This window comes from Triticum aestivum, chromosome 7D (genome assembly GCF_018294505.1).
Source record: "Triticum aestivum cultivar Chinese Spring chromosome 7D, IWGSC CS RefSeq v2.1, whole genome shotgun sequence".
NCBI classification, from domain to species: Eukaryota; Viridiplantae; Streptophyta; class Magnoliopsida; order Poales; family Poaceae; genus Triticum; species Triticum aestivum.
This window is the reverse complement of record NC_057814.1, coordinates 580,349,380-580,359,601: the sequence shown is the minus strand read 5'-3', so window position 1 is coordinate 580,359,601 and position 10,222 is coordinate 580,349,380. Positions and strand designations below refer to the sequence as shown.

At 44.2% G+C, this 10,222-nt stretch overlaps 1 protein-coding gene and 1 long non-coding RNA gene across 3 annotated transcripts; one reads left to right on the top strand and one right to left on the bottom strand.

Annotated features, from left to right (window-relative positions):
• Positions 1 to 3,132: 3,132 nt before the first annotated feature.
• On the top strand, positions 3,133 to 4,640 carry LOC123168742 (auxin response factor 13). The gene is made up of 2 exons (XM_044586611.1): positions 3,133 to 4,094; positions 4,245 to 4,640. Exons 1-2 carry the CDS (start codon positions 3,219 to 3,221, stop codon positions 4,431 to 4,433), a joined length of 1,065 nt encoding a protein of 354 aa, XP_044442546.1. The 5' UTR covers positions 3,133 to 3,218; the 3' UTR covers positions 4,434 to 4,640.
• A 526-nt stretch (positions 4,641 to 5,166) lies between these two features.
• LOC123166364 (uncharacterized) lies at positions 5,167 to 8,589 on the bottom strand. Of its 2 annotated transcripts, none has more exons than XR_006483452.1 (2): positions 5,554 to 8,589; positions 5,167 to 5,469 (listed from the first exon to the last, which is right to left on the bottom strand). It is a non-coding gene; the product is annotated as an uncharacterized lncRNA (long non-coding RNA). The 2 variants fall into 2 exon arrangements; XR_006483453.1 differs by having other exon boundaries at positions 5,558 to 8,589.
• Between the last annotated feature and the right edge of the window lie 1,633 nt (positions 8,590 to 10,222).

Sequence of the window (10,222 nt, the reverse complement as noted above, 5' to 3'; positions counted from 1 at the left end):
CCACCAAAGTCTCCGCCAAAAGGCAACTATGAGCGCGTTCTTGCAAAGGCATATGCCGAAGCGGAGCGGTCGGGAAGTACTGTCAGTGATAAAAGGATGAAAGAATGATGAGCTAGGAAAAAAATTGCCCAGCTCGGCGAACAAGAGAACCAATCGTGCCCCCCGCTCAAGGTGTCAAAAGACATCGTCGCTAATGATCCGGGTATGGTGCCCGGTTATACCGATCTTGGAGATTACCTGCCCGACGATGTACATTATGAAATCATGGAGGTGGACGAACACAAATACCATTACGGGAAGCCTCTCGTCAAAGATGTCAAATCTCTAAGCACGATGATGCGAAGACTACATGATTGGTACATGAAAACCTGCAGAGAGTCTGATGGGATGAGTACTTTAACGCTGAGAGTTAAACCGGAGCATGACCTCGTTGGAATTGAACTGCTGAATGTTCCATTTGAGGATTTCTTCCAGTTTTACAATCTAATGTCCCTCGATAAAACAACGATCACTTGCTACTGTCTGTAAGTAGTACTACTTCTGTCATTAAGTCTCTCTATATAGGTCAGCTCTTTCATTGCATGTATTTATACTTATCCTCACTATATTATGCAGATTGAAGATCGCCGAATTGAAGAAAAGACAAATCGGTGATATTGGGTTCATTAACACAAATCTCATAGATGAATGGACGGTCAAACATGATCCCAAAGAAGCCGAGGCCAACTTGCTACAATCGTTGGTATTAAATCAAAACAAAGATATAATACTCTTTCCTTACAACTTCAAGTGAGTGTTACTGTCTTCTGCATATTCGGTTTCCCTTTATTAGTCCAGGTTATGGTAATGTAATTGATGACTTATGCATGCATGCGCAGCTTCCACTATATTCTCCTAGAGATTAAGCTTGAGCCGGGAGTAGTAACCGTCTTAGACTCGAGACGAAAAGATCCCCAGGACTATGCGAACATGACTCAAATGCTCCAGAAGTAAGTTAAATCGATCATTATCCACCATATCAGCAACTTTGTTCATTTCCTGATATCAAGTAATTGTTTTCTTTGTCTGGCAGGGTTTGGAGAAAATTCACCTCAAAAACCCCGGGACTGCCGAACCAGCTGCAATTTAGACACCCGAAAGTAAGTACTATAGTAGCATGTTCCGCGCATCTCCTAGTGATTCAAGCGCTAGTTTGATCAATACCATTTAGCATGCTTGCTTATCAGTTTGATTGACCTCTATTTCTTGTAAAGTGGTTGTGGCAGCAACCCGGGAATAATTACTGTGGATACTACATTTGCGAGTCCATCCGCTACCATACCTGTGAGCGGGGCTACACTGAAGAACAATATGAAGTGCGTAAGCAATAATATTCACAATTTTATTTTATTACCATCATTTGTGTTGAGTTTCATTTATTCATATATATGTGTATTGACCCCCTTCTTCAAATTAGATTTTTCGGAAGCGGGATGAACTCCTAGCACCAGCTCGTATGCGAGGAATTCAAGAGGAATTGGCGGCATTCTTCCTTGACCACGTGATCGCTGAAAAGGAGAATACTATGTGGACCCTGTGTTCCTACAATATAATTAGGAGATTGTATTGTAAGAGATAGTTATTGTATATATGTAGCCGGTAGTGTCGGATAGATATACGAGAACTTGTTGTTCGACCAATATCTCGGAGAAGGAGAGGTGGTCGATATCACTTCTCTCTGTATGCATATATATATATATGTTCATGACGATCTTCTGTTTCCTTCATTTGATTACTAGCTAGCGTGTCTACTCCTCTCCATACGTATATAGTACGTAGCGTCGACAAAGCACGGAGATAAGAGAGGACACTTCTCTCTATTAATTAGCTAGCTAACACAATATATGAAACACCTAAATTAACCCCCCAAACCCCTAAACCACCCCCTTTCAAAAAAAACAAAAAGCTCAGCTCCTGCCAAGTGCTGACGCGTGGATGCCTATTGGTCCCGGTTGGTGGCACCAACCGGGACCAAAGGCCCTCCTGCCTGGGCTCCCCGCACCGGCCACGTGGACGGCCTTTAGTCCCGATTCGTGTAAGAACCGGGACTAAAGGGCTAGGGCATTAGTAACAACCCTTTAGTCCCGGTTCCTGAACCGGGACTAAAGGCCCTTATGAACCGGGGTAAAAGCCCTGTTTTCTACCAGTGCTATGAAAGCAGATATGCTAGAGATCAACAAACAACAAAAGGACGAGGAGAAGAACCAGATGAGGAACACTGATAGTGAGGGATCCAGACAAATCAACTGAAAAGAAAGAGGACCCATAGCAAAAGGGGAACATGGTCTAGATCACTAAGAAGTTACCAGATTGAGAGAACATGGAAAAGGGAAGGCGGAGATAGGAGATCAACGATTCATTTGGAGCTGGAAAGAGGAGATCAGAGGGAGGAGTTGGCATCATGCCACTCACCGGACCATCGCCGGAAGTCGCCATAGAGGCAGTCTCTCGAGAAGCTACTATTTCACCAGCACGCGGCTTTTGTTATTCTTGTCAAAACCTCAATGGCAATTTGTTACTCTAGCCACATATATCATAGTTTTGTTATTCTTGTCAAAACCTCAATGGCACTCTAGCCACACGTATCATAGTTTTGAGCAATTTACTTCCGGTACATAGATGCTTATCGACAACTAAGTTATTTCAATTTTACTTGGCTCAAATCCCAAAGCAAGCGCCGGGGGCGCCATTTTGTCGGTGCACAAGCATCTCTACTCTTGTCTTAGTTGTCTATTATTGCTGTAGCTAATATGGGTGTCCCTCCCCCTCGCCTGCGGGCGTTTTCTACAAAAATGCCACTCACGAGTAGTGACCGTTGGGTAATTGTTTGCTCCTGGCGTTTTGCGGCTGTGCAACGAAGTAAGATAAATTGGACGGTCAAGATGCGCTGTTAACTCAGTAAACATGGTGGCTAAGATTTACAAGTACGTAACTAGCACAGCAGTAAATGGATTATCTTTATTCGTAAAAAACAAATGAGTAAATAGAGGAGCAGTTCAAATCGCATTTCCAGATCGTTCGAGAGGCTTCCGGATGTGTCTGCCTGCGAGGGCTATTGTGTAAAATCGCATACCAGGCCGGTCTGAGCCGAAAAGAGAAAGCAGCTGTTTCTCTGCGTTTGTGGCAGCATAGACTCATTTGCTCCGCGCACCCGACCGTCGTCCACCCTGCTTCAACCGATGGCGGCGCAATTCCCCGTCGACGGCCGCTGGGTCTCATCCGTGGTCGCGCTCTCTCGTCTCCCACCGCCGGGCACAGAGGCCTTCTACTTCGCTCGGGGCCATGCCGAGCAGTGGCCGCATCTCCCCGCCGCGCCGGAGGGCCACGCCCACGGCGTCCCTTGCGAGGTCACGGCCGTCGACTACTTCACGGACGGCGAGGAACCCTGCGCCCGGATCACGCTCCTGCCTCGCCCCCACAACCCTCCGCCTGCGGCCATCGACATCCCCGCGCCGGGCAGGTTTGTCTTCTACGCCAAGCAGATACAGCAGGGCGACTGGCAAAGGTCCTATTTTCAAGTGCCCAAGGAGTGCGAGCGGCTGTTCCCGCCGCACCAGGCCGCGGGGGACAAGCAGGACCTGCTGCTGCACGACATCAGCGGCAACTCGTGGAACATGGAGCACACGCATCGGGGCGCGACGCGTTCTCTGTCAAGGGACTGGCAGGATCTTGTGCACGAGAAGGGTGTCAAGGTGCGCGACATCATTGTGTTCGTCCGCTGCCCCGACGGCCGGATCCTCGTCGATCTACGTCGCGCCACGCCGGTGAACAGGGACTGGGGAGGTCAAGAGGTGGCACAGGCGTCGCAGCTGGCCATCGAAGGGGGCGCCTTTACCGTCACGTACTACCCAGGCCGCGGCGGGGAATCGTTCGTCGTGCCGCGAGCAGTGGTGGATGCTGCTGCTGAGAGAGAGTGGGAGGTGGACACGCCGGTTCGCCTTCTACCCAAGGACGAGGTGGTGCATGTTCAGCAACAGGGCTCGGCGTCCGGCGTGATTGCAAGAGGCACCATCGGTGCAGTCGTACCAGGGGCTACTACATGGCGCAGTCTCCAGGTAGCCACCGTAATTCCTTGTCAGAAATCCTCTTGTGATGAACTAGTGATTGATGGGATAGGGGCCATTCTGGCTGCTGTTGCGACTGTTTACTGAATTTGTTCAGGAGTGTCTTATCCTGCCACTACATTTGTCTTTGTCTATGTTCAGGTTGATTGGGACGGCTCCACATCCTCAACACCTGCTGTCAACAAGTGGCAAGTCGAACCCGAGGGAACCCGTGATGCCAAGAGACGCAGGCTCTCCAAGACTGTGCCTCCGGTAGCATCGACAGCCCAAAGAGGAGTCAAGCTGTTTGGCAAGACCCTTGTTCCAGAGGGAAGTGGCTCCAGGAGCTAGTGTACCCAAAATACCATTTTTTTTGCATGCTAGCATCGGCTGGGTAAAACTGGTGTTTCACTCTTCAGACTAGTTTGTCATATCATTACCTGTTGGTCACATCGATGTTGATGCTACATACTACTCTTGAGTACCTGTGGCCCGAAACTTATTTGCTTGCGTTGACATCGCTGTTGTTGCAACTTGCGCTTTTACAATTATTTTCTACTTCATGGCATCTTTTTACCTGGTTGTCTGTGTATGCCAGACTTTATTTGCATGAAAAAAAAATTCTAGCTCCCTAAATGCACCCAGCCATGTTCTGAATTTCTTATGACTTGCGCTTTTACAATTATTTTCTACTTCATGGCATCTACATACTACTCTTAGTACCTATGCCAGACTTCATTTGCATGAAAAAATTTCTAGCTCCCTAAATCACTACAACAGGAACCCCCCTATAGCAACGCATTTTTCCGTATCTAGAAGACCATATATGCGTTGTTAGTGTGTTTACCAATGGTGTAGGATGCGTTGTCTTATCCGGCGTTGCTAGCACATAATGCAACGCTTCTATGTGTTGGTGCTTATTGTATAGGAAACAAAGTTCCAGGGCTTGGCAAAAAAGAATTTGCAACGTGGTTCATATATAATGTGAATAATATTTTTTATACATATTGCCAGCAATTAAATTAGTGCTTTACATAATGGTGATAATTATGAATTTCCAGTAAAGACAAACAAGAGAATATACTCACGGGAGGAAGAAATCATATATTAAATAAAACTGTTGGATTACAATACTGCATATTACACAAGAAAAATCATCCAAATGGGAAGTATAATCTAAATGTTTCTTGACGGCGAAACTTAAATTGAAAGCATCCATAAACATCCCTACAACGTAACTAAAACACAATCGAGGAACATCATCCCTACAACTTAATTAAAACTGAAACCATCCGTCTTCATCATCATGAACAGGAACATCATCATCATCATCCTTGTAGTATACTTGCCACACACACCAATAGAATCATCCATTTATCTTTTGAATCTACAAACAAAAAAACAAAATGAACTGTTAACACACAATGCATTGACATGATGCAAGTAGTCATAGAGGGAGGATATTACTCACTTACAAAGGTTGAGATGCAAAAACAAATCTGCATTACCAAGAGTATTGCAGTTTTTGCGACTCCGTACCGAATCTTCAGTTCTCACAAGTGCCATATCAACATGCACTACCCAGAATTCATTAGTAATTTCAGCACCATCAAGTTCAAATTTAGGATCACAACTTACAACTGTAGCAAGAGCTACATGTGTTACGATTTTTTAGGCTCATTAAAAATACTTTTGTTCCTACCTGTTAGAGAAAATCAAAGTTACCATTGAAAGAATCATGTCAAGCAAAATAATTAATAGAAACGTGACATATAACAGAAAAGGTTGAGAGGCCAAGACATGTCGTGTTTGCATCTTCCCCTCTACTATATGGTTATGAATACATCTACAGGTTAATCTCATGATGTGCAACATCTATGAAATTCTATGAAGCCTTTCACTACAAACAAAGTAGTTTTGGTGATGGACGCTGAAAATAATTAAACTTCATATGATAGCTTCAGTGTAGAACACAAAGATAGACATTTTTATTCAAGTAGCAGTATGGTATGATCAACTGCATAATTCTGAGGCACCTACCGGAAGATACTGAAGCAGTATGTTTGGCCATTAACCAAGTAAAAAAATATTACTATATCAATACCTGGGACATATTAAGCCAAAAGATAAAATAAATTTACCAAATTAGTGCAAATAAAACATATTAGACAATAAAAAGAAGCTTTGAAGCATAAGATCTATCATAAATGAAGTACTCCCAGTACCGACCCAATGATTTTGCATGAAGTGCAGCATGGACAGCAGGGCGGATCAACCATTAGTTCATCTTTACCACCAACTCCTAATAAAATAGCTAGTATATATCCAGATCAAACTCTAAATAGCACATCTGAGCAGATAAATCAAAGGCAGTGACACTATTAAGAAAAGGAGAAGACACGGCAGAGAAAACAAGACTGTAGTATGTTCGAACAAATAATTAGGATGTCTTGTTTGTAGACTACAAATACAAATCAGATATAGATACAGCGATCTATTTAGTTGGAAGTTGCAGGCATCCAAAAAATAATATTGAATGTGGTCTAATAATTGCACGACACTACAGATGGACCATGCCAATTAAAGTGATATAGAAACAATTGACATTATTTTTCTTTTTCTTTTTGCAATCCATCAGTACATGACCTCATGATGAATCAGAAACATGTTAGTATTTATAAAGTTGCCATATGCTACAATTTTACTTCTCTTTTCCTCATGGTGTGTATTCTTCCTTGTAAAGGAAAAGCACATCAAGAGAATAAAGGAGTGACACTACGGATGTAGGCAAGCATGGTATAAAGCGGAAGCACGAACCACAAAAGAAGTGTCTAGAATTTGGCAAACCAGCAGACAGAACCGTGTAGGTATATGTTGTTAATAATAGGAGAAGGGGACATCAACCAAATTCCAATAGCCAAGTGAATAAATGGAAAACATCCATGATTTTGTATTCCTGGAACACAATCTAGTTCAGCTATCATTAAAAAATACAGAAGTCAGATAAGTTGTAATAGGTGTGGAATTTTATCTAACATGTCACTTGACTAAATAAGTACTACTCGTCTCAGCATAGTTTTATAAGATTTGTTTCTCTTCTACTGTATTTAGGGGTTACGCAGTAAACAATTTCTGTTCATAAATCATAAGTAAATCGCAAGATCTTCTTGCATAAAAAAATTGATATGACACACAGCTCACATAAGCATATTTTTAAATGGCAAGCATAGCTCGTTGTAGATGTACTCAGTAATATTTTTCAGAGTTTTGTGACAAGCAACAGTAATTGATCAACAGATTACCTTCCTTACGCTCTTGAACTCCAACTATAGTGGGGAGAAAGCCTTATGCGGCTGAGTGTTAATGTCACTAGATGCTGATGGATGATCATGCGGAGAACTGTGGATCAGAAGCCCTCAGATCCAACAAGTACTCGGCTTTGCCATGCTCTGCACCGATGTCCTTCTCCCCCAGCGTCCCAGCGGCCTAGTTGACCGAGCTGCATAAAGCTGTCAAGTTGCTCCTCAGTTTGTAGTAGCAGAGAACACAAAGATCTAAATGGTCTTTTAAGCGAATGAAATATGTAAAAAAAAATACTGAATTGTGACTCAAATAAAAGAGAGGGAGAAAGTTTTGGGGTCATGTCCATTGCAACATATTCAGTGCTTGAGTGCCATTGCATTTCTCTGCACCGAGTGGAGGTAATTATTACTTAGTAGAGAAAATTGATATTGTAACCTGCTCTGAAGTCTCGGAAACAAATATGACCATATGACGGTGTGAATGATCAGGCCTACAACATAAGCAAGTGGCACCGTAAGCAGAAAGTGGAACTTTGAATAATCAACATCAACCACGAGAATAAGACAACAAGCCCTATTATACAATCAGTCAATCACATAATCAACAACAGGAACCAACGACTGCACAATCAAGTTCACTTCCATGGACTGGTGACAAGCTCCTAAGCCACAACTAGAATCAATTCAATCACAGAAAGAGGCTTTAGCTGGAAGCTCCCCTCCACACCAACCAGCTGTAATTCAGTCTGTCGTTCATTATCAGGGATTGGCAAGTCGTAAGTACCAATCCCCAACTAGATTGAAGTGAAGCAGAGCATGATGGGGGCAACAAAATTGGGACAAGAGAAGCGGCCCGGCTCACCGCGGCGGCGCGATCGCGAGGGTGGTTGTAGCTGCAGCTCTTCCCATAGCCGCAGGCCCCCGTGCGGAGGTAGTAGACGCAGTTGGTCGCAGGCGAGCGATGACGAGGGGCGGCGCGCCGGGATGCAGGGTATCAGGGGAGTGGTGACGAGGGACGGTGCGCCGGGATGGAGGGTCGCAGGAGAGTGGTGACTGGTGAGGGGCGGCGTGCCGGGACGGAGGATCTCAGGCGAGCGGTGAGGGGCGCGCTCCGGGATGCAGGGTAGGTCGAGGGGAGGCGGCCGGCGAGGGGGCCTATAGGCTCGAGAGGAATAAGGGATGCTGGGGACAGGGAACGATCTAGGTTAATCATGACAACCAACTTGGGCCGGGCTAGAGATATGTGTTGGGCTTTTGTTCGAGTTTGGCCAGTCAAAATAGGTCACGAGCTGCAAGCCTGCAACAGATATGGTACAATGCTTATATGCGTATCTATCGTGAATTTTGCAACGTATAGTCAAAACGTTGTAAAATATGTGTTGCTTTATGGAGGATATCCTTGCAGTGAATGCACCCAAATATACAACAAAAGGGGTTAACACCTTGCCATGTTCTGACTTTCTTATGACTTGCACCAAGGGCAAAAGCATTACTTTCTCCCCTGACTCATCCACACCTACTCCCTCCGATTGGGTTTATAAGTGGGGACGAGTATTTTAGGTCTTAAATTTGATAACTAGCGAAACAACATATGCTGCATGCCACAAAAGATATATATTCAGATTCGTCATCATGCGAATTTTCTAAACATAATTTTCTTGGCATATTACACATGTTTTATCAGTCGAATTGAAAACCTAAAAAATTCATGTCCGACTTATAAACCCAATCGGAGGGAGTTCGTCGCTATCAACCCTGCATTTCTGAGTGGGCCCTTACACTGCATCGCTACACCTACTTTCGATCGCTCTTTCTTCCTCTTCTTCTCCCCACTCAGCCACCCACATACTCCGGATGTAGTCGTCCTGGCCTGGAAGGAAGGAGAGCCGGGATGACGATGGAGGAAGTTTGGCACGACAGGGGTGCGAGGCGACAATGATGTTGGCCACGAACAGTGAAAGACGGCGGTTGGGCCGGTGCTCACCGACGGATCATCCACAAATGAAGCCAATGATGGTGGGGAGCAGAGCAGCCTGGGCTGAAGAACACGACGGTCATGGATGCTCCAGTAGGTTTATGGATGCGGGCAAAGAGCATAGTGAATGTGTTTATAGGTAACCAATGGTAAAATTCTATTTTATATTTGATTTACTTTTCGTCACAAACATTCGTCGTGTCAAATCATTGGTGACATGGAACCACAACCCCAGATCCAAAAATTTGGAACATAATCAAACTATTGATCTCCCACAAATTTAAACTTCAATCCAGTGCCATAACTCAAAAATGGCTACTCCTACCCAAGGTTGTCAGAATCACAATTTTGCATCGGGTCGGAGCTTTGATGGTAGGATCGCAAATCGTAGAATCTCAAATATCAAGATCATTAAAACGTAGATTCTATGAACGAAAATCTTACATTCAAAGGGATTAGTTTGGAATGTAAAATCGTACAGCAAAATTGAGATTCTAACAACCTTGCTCCTACCAATGTTACGATTCGCTCTATGGCCTAATAGCTTGTCCAACCCGGCTACCCCTAATCCTATCGTCAGCCTTAACAATGAATCCAAAATTTCACTTCAAAGACAGCGACATGGTTGATCCAAAATTCGCTTCAAAGACAGGGACACGGTTCAAATTTCACAAGGTATTTATCGATCAAGTGTGTAATGAGAGAAAAGCTAGGGCTGCAATTACCTCTTTGGCCCCTTTTAACCATCCCGACATCGACATTTCCTAGCAAGCATGTTTCAGCTTATTATATCTACTCATATTAAAAAGGTCCAGCAAAACATGATTTCACACTGTCAATTCTGGTATTGGAGCTCGGCATGT

Bases quoted from the DNA above. Each gene is read 5' to 3' on its own strand.
- LOC123168742 (XM_044586611.1), top strand. From the start codon at position 3,219: ATGGCGGCGCAATTCCCCGTCGACGGCCGCTGGGTCTCATCCGTGGTC. The intron at 4,095-4,244 runs GTAGCCACCGTA...GTCTATGTTCAG, and splicing joins CTACATGGCGCAGTCTCCAG to GTTGATTGGGACGGCTCCAC.